The 16758-nt window shown below is 40.3% G+C and overlaps 1 protein-coding gene and 1 non-coding gene across 2 annotated transcripts in view; one reads left to right on the forward strand and one right to left on the reverse strand.

Moving 5' to 3' along the window:
• Nucleotides 1–328: 328 nt before the first annotated feature.
• Nucleotides 329–400, forward strand: trnae-cuc. Its single transcript has one exon. It is a non-coding gene; the product is annotated as a tRNA-Glu (tRNA).
• Nucleotides 401–4025: 3625 nt separating this feature from the next.
• LOC124065338 (A disintegrin and metalloproteinase with thrombospondin motifs 16) overlaps nucleotides 4026–16758 on the reverse strand; it is a 50505-nt gene continuing 37772 nt past the window's right edge. The window contains exons 19-24 of the mRNA XM_046400627.1: nucleotides 7539–7743; nucleotides 6483–6677; nucleotides 6281–6337; nucleotides 5824–6039; nucleotides 5523–5670; nucleotides 4026–5413 (exon numbers count right to left, since the gene is read on the reverse strand). Coding sequence (XP_046256583.1) covers nucleotides 5298–5413; nucleotides 5523–5670; nucleotides 5824–6039; nucleotides 6281–6337; nucleotides 6483–6677; nucleotides 7539–7743 — 937 coding nt within the window. The 3' untranslated portion in view covers nucleotides 4026–5297. The remainder of the gene's footprint in view (nucleotides 5414–5522; nucleotides 5671–5823; nucleotides 6040–6280; nucleotides 6338–6482; nucleotides 6678–7538; nucleotides 7744–16758) is intronic.

Here is a 16758-nt window from a genome sequence, read left to right on the forward strand (position 1 = left end):
GGTCAAAGAACGACAATCCAGTCATTCAGATTTTGCTTCAGGCATTTCATTATGATATATATGGGGGCGTTACTAATGCAAGTCATTTTAACGCGACATGATACTACAGCGCCTACTGGCCAGTAGGGGTAGCGTAGTCACTTATGGTGTTACCTCAATCGTCGATCGTCAAGCGTATAAGAATAAGAATAAGAAGATTCTTCTTCTTATACAATATTCACTTTGTGGTTTGCACTTAACACTACAAGTTAGTTGGAAATAGTCTGAGTCAGTTGGGAATACTCAAAACTATACTTATAATTATGAGAAAGTCAGGTTATTACGTGTCTCCCTGGTGGTCTAGTGGTTAGGATTCGGCGCTCTCACCGCCGCGGCCCGGGTTCGATTCCCGGTCAGGGAACTTACTTTTCCAACACGGCAAAGGCAAATTTCTTAATCATAGAGTCTTGTTTCGGAAGGCATGTTTGATGAAAACCCTGAGATTCTTTCTCGATATGAAGAAAACTTCTTACACAGCAAATCATCCATACATTTATGAAGACACTGTATCAGACCTAAATGCAATTCTTGAGTAGGCTTATAATGCTAAAATATGTCGTACTGAGTTTAAAGAGTAAGAACCTAAGACTGCAGTGTTGTCCCATTGAAGATAAAACTTGATATTGGCATTGGTATTAGTGTATTTAAAGCACTTAAAGCATTGGTATTAGTGTATTTAAAGCACTATGCAGTCTGGCTTGGCTTAAAAAACCTTAGTAATGTAGTTTTGCATCCCTCAGGAATGTTGTCAGTAACAGCAGGCAACCAGGCTTTAGCAGTGATCAGCCTTTACTTACTAAATGTCTGACACACTCCGCTTCACATATCTGAGCACACAGTCTTATGTATAAATAAATAAATAAAAAGATCTGAACAGCGTTTTATACACAATGTACAGAGAGACGCCAACGTGTGTCAGCAAATTCCAGGAAGTGAATGTTCTATGCAGAACAGAAAGGTTGACTATCTTATAAACCTTTCTTTTATTAAACAAAGATGAGGGAAAGAAGTCGATCAAAGGGGAAGGTGTTCACTTGGCTGCAATCTGCAATATCACCACTAGATGTCACCAATGCAATACACTGGACGCACAGGAGGGAAAAGGAGATGAAAAGCGACCTTAAGTGGATTCGTACCAAGCGGTTCACATTTTCTTTGTTTTATTGGGCACATGGTGTGTTCTTTCTACATACACATAGCCTATTGTCAGCAGAGGGTACTGTTGTACAGTGAACAGTGTTACTAATTTACTGTATGAGTTATATATCCTCTCTCTCCCTCTCTCCATCACTCTTTCTCTCCCTCTTTCTGCACACCACACACACACACACACACACACACACACACACAAAGCACAATTATTACAGTAGTTTTCAGATTGACATTTTGGAGGTCATTATATCTGATTTTGAAAACCATTTGCAAATAAATAAGGAACTGAATGGATATTTCTTTGAAGAGTTTCTCCAAGGATTATTTTTATTTGGGTTTGATTTTTTCCTTATTACTATGGCAGCAGGTCATCTCCAGCTAGGTGATTCAAATAGCTAAGAGAAAGCAATCAAAGGTGTTGGAAGATTGCTGTCTGTGCATCCCGATGGAAAGATAATAACCCTGTAACTTCAGATGAACCTTCTTAGTGTGGCCTCAAGGCTAAAGAACCAGCTTTCTCCAAGCAGATGCACTCAGAGATAACATAGTTTCTTTAAAGTGGAAAGGGCATGCTTTCTGTCTTCCTGTCTCTCTCTGACAGATAATCTCTTCTGTTACCTGACATGGGTTATGCGACACTTTAAATGCTGCCACATTTATCTCAGTCACCTTTGTCATCTGCAGGAAGACTTTGTCTGATCACTATCTTTGTATCAACAAAAGTGTGCCATCCTTTTAGTCCCTTTCTTCTTGTGTGGTTGGATTTTCACCAGATTGAGTGAGGTAGAAATATATTTGCTGTCTAATGAAAGTCAAGTCAAGTCAAGTCAACTTTATTGTCAAATATGCTATACATGCATGACAGACAGCACAGATGAAATTTCAGTCCTCTCACCCATGGTGCAAACAGGCAGTATAATAAATAAAAATAAGCACTCTCACAATCAAAATATAAGTCAAAATGTAAGTCAATAAAGCAATAAATTACTTGTTTTTGAGTTTGCAATCACAGTTAACAGTAATTTAGAGTCTCTAATGCACCTGGACTGTACTGCGTATCTTTGAACAGTGGGATGAACCCCAGGCAGACAGATGGTGGCTTCAGACATAATATGACACAGATAGTCATGTACTACAGTATCATATTTAGACATTATATAGTTTTATTTAGAAATGTTTGTAATATATCATGCCACACTACTGATATAGTTAATATTTAATGTTGACATAGTGGTGAAATCCAGTGATCATCTTCACGCTTTTGTTTCACCACTGAAATATTGTGAAGAGATAACATTTTTTTGTACGTTTGTGCTTCTGTTCTCTGCTAAAAGAGATTGAGTTTTGACATGACGCGGGTGCAGAGTGGCTGATGACAGTAAATTCCACAAACTTGTGGGTGGTAAGAGTAATCTGACTGTGTGTGTGAGTGCGTGAGTGTGGTGCTGCTTTTGTAAGCAAATTAAAATTAATTAATAAGACAGTTTTCACATCTTGTAGACATTTCCATGTGAAAAAAGCAAGAAAAAAAATCACTACGACCCTGGCCAACATTTATTCACTAATAAATTCACACACACACACACACACACACAGAGTAGCAGAGTGACCACAGCTGACCAGCTATAAATCAACTTCAGAGAGGTGGCTGACACACAGGAAAACCCCTTTTCTCTCTGTACCCACCTCTCCCGCTGGCTCAGTCCCTCTTTTTCTCACTGCATTTTTCCATGACAGCACCAAATACATAGATGTCCTCACTCCTCCCCTTTTTTCTTTCTACTTTATTTCCCTCTGTTTCCTCACACGCTTCTTCTCTCCTCCCTTACCCTTCCTCTGAAGGCCTTAGCGCTCTGCCCGGGGGATTATAACAATGGGGATTTTGTTTTGGGAATCTGTGTCTGCTTGACTTGTTGAGAAATGACTGAAGAGCAGAGCCCAGACACAATATGTCATAGGTGTTGAAATGGCTAATACCACATTGGTATTACTCTTTTGCCAGCGTGCGGCTTATGTGCTGCACATTGCAAAGTGAGGAATAGAACGTAGAATTAACTTATATACATATACAATATTTATATATATACCGTGCATCATAAACATATTCATGTTAAGATACAACATATTGCTCATCATTAGTGTGGTGGTGCTGCACCAGCCACACATTGATCCTACAGATGGCTCAGTCCAGGAAATTAGACAATATAGTTTACTTGAATACCTCAATATCACATTTGCCTATAATGCCTTCATGGAAGTTACATACTAAAAATAGCAGCCATGGCAGAAAACCATATTGGAAGATCATAGACAAGGAAGGGCTGCACTAAATAAATAGTTTTTCATTGAAGTGAAAGATGTCAATGATAGACTAAACCCTACAGAACTCACACTCTGTAGTTCCCCTCATTGTCATCAGCAACTGTATGTCTGTGTTCAAGACAAAGTTAGCAACTAGCTAGTTAAACATAATAGAGCACTTAGATGCCAAAGAGCAAGATATTTCTAGTATTAGCTGGTGAAGCCCAAAAACAGAGCTCAAAGGCGAGTGAATATTTCATTTACATTTATCTGCTGGCCACAAACATGACTTCAAAGGCTGCAGATGATCTGTAACTGTTAGATCCCTTGCTCACACTTTGTTGTTTGCAGTTTGCACTTTGTCAGGACATGATGATATATCATGCCACTTGAACACTGTCGGGGTCAAGTTACCCGTCCCTTTTCAAGAGTACATTTAGACATTTAAGACCAAATTCATTCAAACTGACAGCTGAAAGGAATGAAACAAGGACTCGTGCCACTGCTGAGATGCTGACATGACACACGTTTTTTTTATTGTTAATTCATTTACACTGTGAAAATCACATTGAAATAACGTCAGCCATCATCTGTCATTGCTTTTAAACCATAACTAATATGTAATGCATTGCTTTTTATGCCATATCAGTCCATGCAGTACATGACTTGTGTAATAATGTTGGACAATGTAATGGAAAAATGGAGGAATCAACTCAGCAGCTGCTGTAAATGATCATCAGTCATCGTTGACATTACTAAATTGGCCTTTTTAAACCAGATTTTTTTTTTCCAAAAATAAAATAAACGAATAATGAATAAAAAAGGTACAATTTGTCAGCATGAAATCTTATGAAACATAATACAAAATATAAAGGTGATGGGCTAAGGGTAGACTAATAAATGAACACATTTATACTGCTTATTAATACAGTCCTCCAGCAAAGCTGCATTGTAAAGCTAATAAATAAAACAAACAATACTGTACATGGGTCACACAATTCATTTGTTCTTTGCTGGATTTCACATTGATTTGGTGACATTGTAGCACCACAGAGTATGAAGTCACTTTACACAGCGTTGACCCATCATCAGAATAGTTGATGCAAGGTTTTTTCCTTGTATTGCTTTTTACAGCACAAAGTTCCCTGCTATTTTCCAGCTATCAAGGAGGCCTTCTTTGATTATTCCCAGTCTGGTTTTTGTCAAGCCTTCGAGTAAAATTGTGTTTTCTTACTTGTTTTTTTGAAACATCCTTTTCATTATCAGACCCCAGATTTCTAATTGATCAAGGATTGTAATCCAGACCTGGGCGTAACACATGTTGCTGCGTGGCAGTGCCTGAAACTTGGCAACATTTTTTTCTCTGTTGGCCTGCCATCACTGGCCTGTGGTTGAATGGGAGATGTTGGACGTCCTGGGTACGGATCTGTTCAGTTGCATACTTTATATAAACAAAGCTGGAAGTTTTCAGGTTTTCGGTTTCTTTTGGACATGTCAGTACCATTCACTTTAATCAAGCTAGTTCCTCCTAATAATCCATAGTCCTCCTTTATTTGTACTGTCCTGATCACATTCCTGTGTAGTGCTGTCAGCATCAAGCTCTTGTATCCAGATGTCCGGCATCACAGCAAGAAGAAATGGCACTGCAACTCTCTCACGCTTCCACTGAAATGTCATTTGTTTCTCAGTGCTCGCCACACGCTGAAAGCAAAAACACTGTCTCTTCAAGCATGGACGTCAAATATAGTCTCTTTTCTATGTAACTACTTAACTGCTCGTGTCACAGACAGAGTCACTCTGTATGATTAAAGGTTTGAGTTTGAACAGGACTGGCAGCACTGCTTGCCATAAAACTTGTGGTTGCAGACTCCATGCTGGGGGACCAGGTAGCACCAGTTGAAGTAATCCCTACATGCAAGGTCTGTAGGAGAAAAGGAAAAAAACAACAACATATGAACATGTTTCAATTCTAACAGCATATTTTAAGAAAAGTCTCTTCAGGCTACAGATTAAAAGAAGAGATTCAGTACCTTTCTTCTCAGGTTGAGGACAGAAATTGGTATTGCAGGCCTGGGACATTGAGGGTTTAAGATGGAGGGCGCAGCCAGCAGAGGGCTTCCCCTGGACCAGACATTGGACCGTCCTGGCCTGCACTCCTCCTCCACATGTGACTGTACACTGTAGAGTATAAACAAACAATACCTTGATAATGGACACTATGAATGTTATGAACCACATATAACACCGTCTCCCTCTCTTGTCAGTCAAATGCAGTGCAATGTTCCCTGCATGATTCAGCTGTATATTTCTGATCTAAGCTAACTGACATACCTGAGACCAAGGCGATGAGCGCCATTCTGCTCGAGGCGGAGGTTGAGGGAAGCGTGGAGGTGGATAGGTGTGATGATAAGTGCTCCATCGGTGGACTGGTGGGGTAGTGCGGATGGGGCATTCAGCAAGGATGCAGGGTCTCTGGAGCTCCACTGTGGGCTTTGGTACATGGTGGCACTTTTTGGCAGCAAGCTCTCTGTATTTTCCTGCAGTGTCCTGTATGATGGAAACCAAAAATATTCATGTTTCCTTTGTGTGTGTCCATGTTTCCTTATACAGTGTCACTGTATAACACATTCATTTGGAATATTTTATAGACACAGCAGTGCAAGAAAAAAAGGAAACTTAAATCATAACAAATAGGGATTTAGAGAGATTCAATTCTTGTTTAAAATTATTATTTTAAAAATTAGGAATGGACATGTGTTTGAGTAAACACAGGACATATAATACACACCTTTTCTGCACACTTGATGAAGCGTGTCTGATAGCCACGACCACAAGTCACTGAGCACTGGATGACCAAAGAAACACAGAAGAAACAGAGAGAAGTTATTTTCCAAGAGCTAAAAAAATATTTTAAATAGTGTATTATTACCAGTGCATGGATTTGTACTTATTGTTTTTCTGCTCAGTCTTTTTAACCTCTCTTGAATTACCTCTTGCCACGTGGAGACAAACCACTGGATCTTGCGCTGCTTCTGGCAGCGTTTGATAAAACACGGCTCTTGACTGGCGGGCTTCGGTAGGCCTTCACACAAGCTGTCTAGTAGCGTTTGTGTCTGGGCACCTGGGTTGGTGCTCACACACAGCACCGTCCTCTTCCTCAAGCCATTGCCACACTTACGAGAACACTGCCAAATAAACAAAAATGTAACTCTACATGTCCTTGAATGTTTTAAACTGCATCTTTATGACTGGTAAATCATCTGATTAGGATGCAACAACGAGAATACAGTGTTGGTAAACAGGCAGCCAATCCATCTTCTTACTACTGAAGGTAAAGATTTGTAAAAACTAACCCAGGATTTGGAATAATGTAGCTTTTAACTGGCTTCAGCATAGAAAAAAAATGCTTAAGAGCTTAAAATTCCACTCGGCACAGAGAGCATTTCAGCATGTCTACCAGACACACACAGTCTCTACAGTGACTTTTTTCTGCTTTAGTTCCTTTATGAATCCTTTGTAGTAGTCCAACAATTCCTCTAGTATTCATTCTGATCCTATGCAAACACCTTATGGCACAGCCTAAATCAAAATCTTGAAAGTGTTGCCCTATATCCAAGACAACTGGGGGGTTGTGACGCACTACACTGTGCCACAGAGTGCCAGAGAGGAAGTAAACTGGACACCGTTTGTGGCCAGTAGTTAAGGACATCTGGGGTAAAATGGCTGTTAAAAAAGTTTAAAAGTGGGACAAGTCACCTCGCACAATGTATAGGAACTGGACAGAGAACAAACCATGAGGTCTCAATGGGCACATTCATAGTTTAAAGCCACTGAGATCACTGCCATAAAATGTGGTGAAGACATCAATGCTAAGGTTCACTTAACAACACAGTGTGTAAAGCTCTTAAGGCTGAATGGCGAGCGTGCAACTTTGAAGTGTTTTTATTCCTGCCATACTACTGCAGCAGTATGCACTAACTTCCTTGTGTGTAAATGCACTGAAAGTTCTCTTTCTCACATGGCAGATCACTTTCACACCTGCTTACCTGTGACCACGGCCCAGTGGTCCAGACTGGTGGACAGCTGTGTGTGCCGCAGGCTTGCCTCCTGGCCGGGGTGGGCTGAGCACAGCGAGAGTCAGCCAGGTCGTCTACATTAGTCTGGCTGGTTCTCTGGACACACTGGACCTGCCGAGTCTGCTCCCCTCCTCCACAGCTCCGGCTGCACAACCCCCATGCTCCTACAGACCAGCTGGGACAACACAACACAAGCCCGCTGAGTCAACACACACAGCTCCTCAATCACTTATTCAGACAGGCCTGTGGGAATTCACAAATGACACAATAACCGTACAATGATAGTGTTTGTAGACCGTGTCGTATCACTTCTCTTCTCCAGTGGCATCAGGAGTTTATTCTTCTTCAAACACTTCAAAAGACTAAAAAACAAGGATGTACTGTATGTATAACAAAAGCTTAAGTAACTCTTAACTCTTCTCTTCTCTGTAGCATCTTTACACAGAGGACTCATTGGCAAACAATAACAATGCGAGTGATAAATAAAGCAATATAAATAGGAATATTTATCTCTGACCAAACTCCAGTCTTCATATATCATTGAACTCAGACTGTTGCAGGCCTAACTCTATAGGGTGTTAAGACATTTGTTCATGCCTGACTGGTTTCAGAGCAAGTCAGAACAGTCAAAACACTAGGCTTTTAAACTGTAACTTAAACCTCACTGTACAGTTTTATGTCCCCCACCTCCAAACTCAGGCCCTCTTCAGCACTAAAACTAAACATCAACACATATTTCATCCATAATTACCTCCATTTGTACCGCACGTCTTCATGTGTGTTGTCAATTGCAAAAAATATGTTATATGTTTGAACATATAAAATGAGCACAGTCTCCTCACCCTAATGAGTGCTCAGTTCGGGACAGTGGAGTTTATGTTATCTCTAGTGCATTTTTTTCAGCACTTCATCTCAAGTCTAAGTCACCTAATCCCAGAGCCGCCTATTCCTGCTCTCTTACTCAAAACTTCTTTGCATCTATCCCAAGTGACCCAAAACTCAAAGTGCAGGCAGCTCAATCGCTCATCGCACACTCTGTCATCGTCTCCCAAACCTCACCCCGATGTACTCGCCCAGCCTCCTAAGATCTACCCCAAACAACCCCAAAACATTGCTTTTAGCACATGGACTTGTATATATTAACAGTCTAAACTTTATTTGTAATAATTTGGTGCATCACTTACTTGGAATGTTGTATAAGAAGGATTAGACAAGTATAGCTCTGAAGGACACCATACATTCATGAGAGAATCTAAATAAATACGAACAGAGAGATTCCATCTGTTCTTAAATGTGTTATAGCTTGTCAGGAGGAAGATATACACTGTTGTATCATCAAAGGATGATGTGAGGGATGATGAAGGCAATGCAGAGATGAAGATATCTACTCAGCTGGTAAGTTTAAAATCTAACTGAATGAATCAAACTGAACAGTGTAATGTACACTTTATAGACAAAAGTATTGGGATGGGGCTCTTTTTCAGGGGTTGGGCCCCTTACTTCCACTGAGGGGAAATCTTAATGCTTCAGCATACCAACACATTTTGGACAATGCTATGCTTCCAACTTTGTGACAACAGTTTGGGGAAGGTCCATTTCTATTCCAGCATGACTGTGCCCCAGTGCACAAAGCAAAGTCCATAAAGACGTGGTTGGATGAGTTTGGTGTGGAAGAACTTGACTGGTCCACACAGAGCCCTGACCTCAAAACCCATGAAACACCTTTAGGATGAACTGGAGCGTAGGTTGCGAGTAAGGCCTTATCACCAACATCACTGTCTGACCTCACAAATGCTCTACTGCATGAATGACATTCCCACAGAAATGCTCCAAAATCCTGTGAAAAGCCTTCCCAGAAGAGCTGTTGTAGCTTCAAAGCTGTCTATGTATTTAGAATATGAGGTTATTGAAGTTGCTGTTGCTGTAATGGTCACGTGTCCCAATACTTTTGTCTGTATAGTGTATTTAACATGCTGACGTGATATTTACTGGCCCTTGGTGCAGAAATAGGAAATAAGACCTCATGGTGTCATTTAACACATAAATAGATGCTAGCAGATCAACTAAAACAATTTTTACAGCCACATCAAGTCTTTCAAGAGCTGAGATATATTTGGACATATTGTGCTTGCACTACTGGTTTCAAGAGAGAAGATATTCACTGCATCTTAATTTGTATTTCTCCTTCAATATTTCAACTGTACAGGATTACTATGTTACATCATAGTAATCCTGTCCAAGCTTGTAGTGGTTAACTGATCCTCTGGATTTATTATGTAATAACATTTACCAACTTGCTCTAACATGACATCATACTGGCATACATGAATTCTTATTCTGGGTCTCTTATATCACTCTGGCACATCTCAGATATCAGTTTCTTCACTGGAAAGTAAAATATAGTCACCTAACCTGCAGTGGGAAAAAAGCTTTAATGTGTGTAACATATTAGAGCCTTAATTAATACTGAAACCATGAATGTATCACCTTAGTGACCCCACTGGCATGGCCCTGGGCATAATATCTTGATTAATGCCATATCAAGTTATTGACCACCTTCTGATCTTTGCTTGGGCTGTTCTTTGGAAATGTTATTGGACGATGAGTAAGCATCATTCTTTGTGGCGAGAGGCACAGGGGATCAGGTATGCTGTGGACAGAGTGTCAGGTCTCTGAGATCTACATGACGCTGTTGAAATGCTCACCAGTCGTACTAAATAACCTCTGACCAGTGTTTATAGCTGTGCCACTGTATTTGAGCGTCTCACGTGTATATGTCAGCGTGTGGGTGTTTCTCTGCTTGTATCAGTGTATGTCCATACGGTGAAACAGAATGATATCATGTTCTAAATGTGAATGGGCATCAGACACATTTTTCCATGATGTAATGCCTGTCCAGTCCAACACACTGGGTGCAGACACTGCAAAATAAAATAACTGCAGAGCCTCAGAATAGCAAAGCTGGACTGATGACCACAGCCAGCTTGTCTAGTCTAGCATGCATGTTTTGGTTAGTCAGCACATGTTTCATTAGCATGTAGGCGGCCCACAAACACTTTGAAAAAGTTGTCCAGTTGCTTAGAACCCCCCAACCTCCAAAAAAAAAAAATACCTAAAACATTAAAACATTATGCATGTACTAGGGCAATATGTTTCAGTTCAGTTCAACAAAAATATTCTACATGATACCAGACACTGAACAAAGGTACAACTGAAACCGGTTCTGGTTGATTTAACCCTAAAACTGAATCAAATTATGTGATCATCAGGAACCCAAACACTACAGCAACACTAACTATATTATATGCATGTCATGAACGCTAAATATGAAATCTGAGAGACTGTATACATCACAGCACAAGACTTTAAATAACTGTATAAAAGCATGGAAATGCAGCCTGGAGCTTTTGACTGTAACCAATAGGAAAAGGTACATAACTTATTATTATTATTATTGGGCAAATTTGATGCTGTTACATGAACTGTTGTGTGGGGTAAAGTCCAACTGATACACTGGCGGACCAAAAGTACCTGCTGAGGCCTATCACAGACATGTTGGTATATGTGGTGGTTTCATAAACTACACACATCATGTCAAAATCCAGTATCAGTCGGGCCCTAATTTGAAGTCTGACAAACTAACTTGATTCAAAGCTTGATGGGTCATAAACCCACTAAGAATGGAAAAGTGCTGGTAACGGTCATAAAATGTTTCTCTACCAAAGAAAATAATATCATAAATATAGGGATATTGATTATTTATTCAAAAGAGTTGCAATTAACTTTTAAATGATGAGCACTCAATGTGCAACAAATGTTGCATCCTCAGTCAAAATCACATTAAAATGGAGAAAAATTACTTTACCTAAAAGTTCCTTCACGGCACTATGATTTCTAGATAAGTAAGAGATGGACCCTAGTTGGATTTTAATAATTAACAAACTATCTGATTATCAGTTCCCAAGAAACTCCACTGAAATATATGATGTTCACAATCAGCACTGTGATGGACACACTCACTGTATATAGACAATGTACATATTGGCTTTTTACACATGCACATACCTGTATTTTAAATTTTCTTAAAAATTTGAATACAGTTTTTTGTAAATACCTGTACTTTGAGATTTTAGTTTTGTTTATCCTATCTTTATTAAGTTTATCCTATTTTTTTATACTCTGCACTTTTCTCCTTTCTTGGTCGGGAATACTGCATGTGCAATGTCTGTAAAAACAAGAATTTCCCTCCAGGGATTAATAAAGGAATTCTGATTCTGATTCTGATTCTGAGTTGAAATCTGTCACATATTATGAAATACAAAACATGTAGACAGCAAAGTAGTGTTGTTGCAAGTGTGATCCAATACCTGGTTCTTCCCATGCTTCCGAACACACATACACACACATGCACGAATACATGGGTGAACACACACACACACACACATAAACATAGGTACACTTAAGCAGCCAAAGCTGTAGATAATGAAGGAGATAAGGTCATGAGAAGAGGGTAAACAGTTGCGAGATTACTTTACAGCCTCTATTATCACTGCTTCATCAATCCAGAGTAAACGCACAAATCCATTAGTGAGTAAATGCTGATAGGGGCGGTGTGTGTAACTTCGTAAGCGGTGGAATGTGAGAGAGTGAGAGAAAGTAAGATAGAGAGAGACAGGGAGAAAAGAAAGGCAAATGGGAAGACATTAACATCTAAGGTAACCATGAGGGAGCAAGGGAGTAGCTGTGTTGGTGTACATGAGAGAGACAGAGAGAGAGAGAGAGAGAGAGAATGTGTACATGAACATAATTAGAAATGACTTTTAAAAGATACAGACAGTGAGACAGACAACAAGCAGACAGAGCATGTTTGTCATAAAGTCACAGACCCACAAATCCCTGCTGAAAGATTGGAAGTGCTGTTCGAGCACAACAAAGTTTGAATGACAGCTATCCTTGGCTGGCTACTTGGTGGTATCAGTGTGTGGGTGTGCGTGTGTGTGGGTGTGCATGTGCACGAGTGTATATGTGGTAGTCCAGGGTTTGATGGGTCAGACAGAAAAAAGACGTCACATCAAAGTGTCCAGGCCATGAGGGTTATGTTTACAGCTCAGCCAGAAGCCACCCAGGTAATGGACACTGCAGTGGAGGTCCTACAATCAAGCCCGCTGTTGCTCTGTGCAATGTGTGCGTGTGTGTGTGTGTGTGTGTGTGTGTGTGTGTGGACAGGCGAGTGGTAGGACAGAAAAGTCTCACAACTGACCTCAAAGACCTATGCCTGTGTGTGTGTGTGCGTGTGTGTGTGAGAGAGAGACAGAGGGTAGTGAGACAGTGAGACAGACAGAGGCCATGCCCTCGCACTTGCAGACAAATTCTGTGTGTGTGTGTGTGTGTGTAGAGACTGAGATGAAAATGAAGCATCTGTTATACCTACAGTATCCTAAGGTATGAGTAAGCAGTTAAGTACTGACTGAAAGCTGGAAGTGAAACAGTCACTGTCTCTGGCTTCCAGATAATAATAGTGTGTCAGCATAAATCCACCAACACTGAGCAAGATTTTCCTCATGCCCTCCTTGGTGTATGCCCTCTTCCCTCATGCACAAAAACTTTCAGCACAGAAACATAATATGCAATATAAATCTGGTTCATGTGCATAAATGTACACAGTCATATATCCCTTTTCTGTATCTGATTTTAACAAACGTTGGAGCACATTAATTGAGATATTAAAGCTCTACGTGATCTGTCTTTCACAGTGAAATGTTAGTTTTAATTCATTTATTTATCTTACCAGGGTTGCAATTTATTCCTACAGGAAGCCACAAAGTTTATTGAATTTACTACACTCCAGTTTTTTTGTTTCATGACACCTTTGGAAGCAGAAAAAATGTCACTCTCCCCATTGACCGCTAAATGGATTGCATAATTATCAATCTGTGACAACACTGGTGAATCTATTACCAAAAAGAGTCAAGTTAAATTGGACTGAAATACCAGTATGAGGAACATGTGTGTGTCTTCTGTTGAGTAAAAATTAAAAACATAAGTTAACCTATGCGCTTAGATAAACTCACTCAAAAAGTCATGCCAACGGTCCTTCCTTCCTTGTCCACTTTATGTGTTGTTTTACTTTCTGAATTAAGTCTTGCCCACTTGAATCTTGATACTCTTTCTGTTGTTTCTTTGTTGCCTGCTGAAACCTTACCGACAGCATCCAAACTGGCTTGTCATAACAGTAAAAGTGCAGTACTAATAGCATTAACAACAGCTCTGTTGGCCATCAATGCGATGCAGCAATTAAAAGCCTGTAGTCAAAATGTCTATTGTCAAAAAGGTCTGTTTAATGCATATTCGTGCTTTTATTCTGTGTCTTTGTTGTTATTTAGTTACCTGTTAATAATTACATCATGTGAAAATAACTAAACTCTCTCACTGACAAACTCCCTCTGCTGAGGCAGGCCACAAGATGGGGTTGAAAGCCTCGTAAATGACAAGTAAGGTGGACATTGTACTGAGGCTTTTTTATTAGCCTTCTGCACGTGCAGCAAAGCGTGTGTTTTCTTTACAGATCTTGGTGACAATAATTGCCCCATACAGTTATATAGTTCATAATATAGGTGGAGTACAATGGTAGCCATCCTAACATAACATCTGGTGGAGTCACAACTTGTTGAGTGTAGAAGTTGGGTGGGGGTAATCTGTAAAGCTGGCAGTAGAGCACTGTGATCAACAGTACCAGTTTGACTTGAATACAACAATGAAAACAGATTAAGAAGGACTACACAATGCAGTGTACTGGACATCACCACACATGATGACACCATGAACCACAAGCATGTCATTATTACTTAAAATGTCTGACCTAACAAAGTTCTGGAGGACATGGCTCCCTTTTCTGATGACTTTATATATATATATATATATATATATATATATATATATATTTTTTTTCTGTCAACATAGTCACTAGTTTGTGTCAGTGAATATGAGACAACTCTGTGGTCACCACGAGGAATTTTCCTAGGATAGCTGCTCCAAAACAGGGGGGCATACTCAAAGTGTGCAAGAAGGAAATGTTAAGGCACACACACTGCTATGGAGAGGAAAAATCCCCTTTAGAACAGCTGTTGGTTACAATAAAACATGAGATACATGGCAAGCAGGATTCCATGATTTCAGTGATGACCACATATTGGTGCCCTGTATAATACTGAACCCCTGAGAAAATCTTTCAGAAACAGTGGGATTTTTCAGCAGGTGCTGGGACACAGATTAAGAAAGGGATGACATCATAAGCAAGAGACGAGATTTCACAGAAAAGCACTCAGAAGAAGACAATCAAAGACAGAGAGTGTATATGAAAATACTTCTGTAAATCTGTGAATAAGTGTTACAGTAACAGACAGCAGTTTTAAACTTGCAGTGTTCATTAGATGGGGCGTAGAAGAGACACTTAAAATTTTTTCTTGGGAGTCTTGATGAGAGTGTCAGAGAGTTTGGGTGGGAGCGAGCCTAATAGTAATCAGACACCACCACTGTTCCTCTCCCACCCAGTCCTGTCTTCTTCCTCTGTGTGTGTGTGTGTGTGTGTGTGTGTGTGTGTGTGTGTTTTGTGTGTGTATACCAAATAGCAGCTGATAGCAGCAACAATAACATCACACACAATAACTGCATGTATCCTGTATATGTGATTCTCTGTATACTGTATATGCAAATTAGCACAGACAAATACAGTGTTGCAAATACAACAGAACTTTCACCATAGAATAAGACAATCCTAATTATATTTCAAGCAATTAGCAAGCACTCAAACAGAAAGTGACTCACACTCACTCATTAGAGGCACTGCAGTCTAGGAACAGAGATATAACAAGGCCTGTCTCGAGCAAGGCCTTCTAATGTCGAGAAATAATGAGTGTTCTATTTTAAAAAGCTTGGCTTGGCCATAGCATAACAAAACACTTTTTACATGCAGGATACAAAGTCACATTTGGACATTCAACAACAAAACTTTTCTGGACAACACTGACTAAGATGAGGTCAGAGTCTCAGCTAAACCCCTCTCTGCTCATAAATCAAAGCACAACTTGTCAGCAGTGTCCACTTCATTTGCAAGAATTTGGCTGATATTTCAGACCATTGCTAAGAGTGTACATGGGAATACTCAGAATAGAGGCACAGAGGAATTGACGCCTCAACAGCAGCTGTCAAAAGTCTCCAGATGAATGCTCTTGCTCTTCCTTGGGACACAGGCCTCTACTGTACCGTAACTGTCCTGCTTTATCTGCGCAAGGATAGTCCTCAGTTCTACATGTACTCTGCAGCAAAGATGGATACCCATAGGTTGTACTATGTTTTGTGCTTAGCTAATGATTGCAGACAATCCACTAGCACAAGCACAGAGGAAGTTACTCTGTAAGCAATTACCAGAGGTAATATCCATCCGTCCATCAATCCAGCTAACAGCTAACGGTGGGCGAGAGGCAGGGTATACCCTAGACTGGTCGCCAGTCAATTGCAGGGTGAATAGACAAACGCAGACAATCACACACTCTCACGCCTGTGGGAGGAAGCCAGTGCACCCGCAGAAAACCCATGCAGGCACAGGGAAAACATGCGAACTCTGCATAGAAGGGCCCAGACCTGGATTCGAACCTGGAATCCTCTTGCTGTGAGGTGACAGTGCAAAGTAATGTATTTTTTCAAAGTGTATGATAAACTCCACCCCCCGGGACATGTCCATTTATAGCAACTGTGACGGCAAGGAAGGCCAGTCACGCTTTGGATCTCTCCACATGTTGAAGTGGTTTGCATGGGGCCATAGTAAGAAAGACACTCCATATATAAAAAAATTTGGAAGGTGGTATCTCTTTCCTCTGCTGCAAACATTAGCATGTCTTGCTAAGTCGCATACTAGCTATGGTAGTAACTGTACACAGTGTCACTTAAGGAGCGTTTTCTACTAGAAGCATTTTATATGACTATTTGGTGTGGTTCCAGCCTGTGTCGAAAAGCCCCATTCACGAATCTCACTGTGTGAAATGTGGGCTAACCTTAGCAGCTCTGTTTCACTTTTTATTACATTTGGGGACACACTACAGCTATCTCAGCCAAGCTTTATTATCCCTGATAGCATTACCACTGCCAAACACATTGGTTAGTACTCATTTTAAAGACTTCTGCTGTTGAAATG

The sequence above is a fragment of the Scatophagus argus genome, chromosome 9, assembly GCF_020382885.2.
Source record: "Scatophagus argus isolate fScaArg1 chromosome 9, fScaArg1.pri, whole genome shotgun sequence".
In the NCBI taxonomy this organism is placed as follows: domain Eukaryota; kingdom Metazoa; phylum Chordata; class Actinopteri; family Scatophagidae; genus Scatophagus; species Scatophagus argus.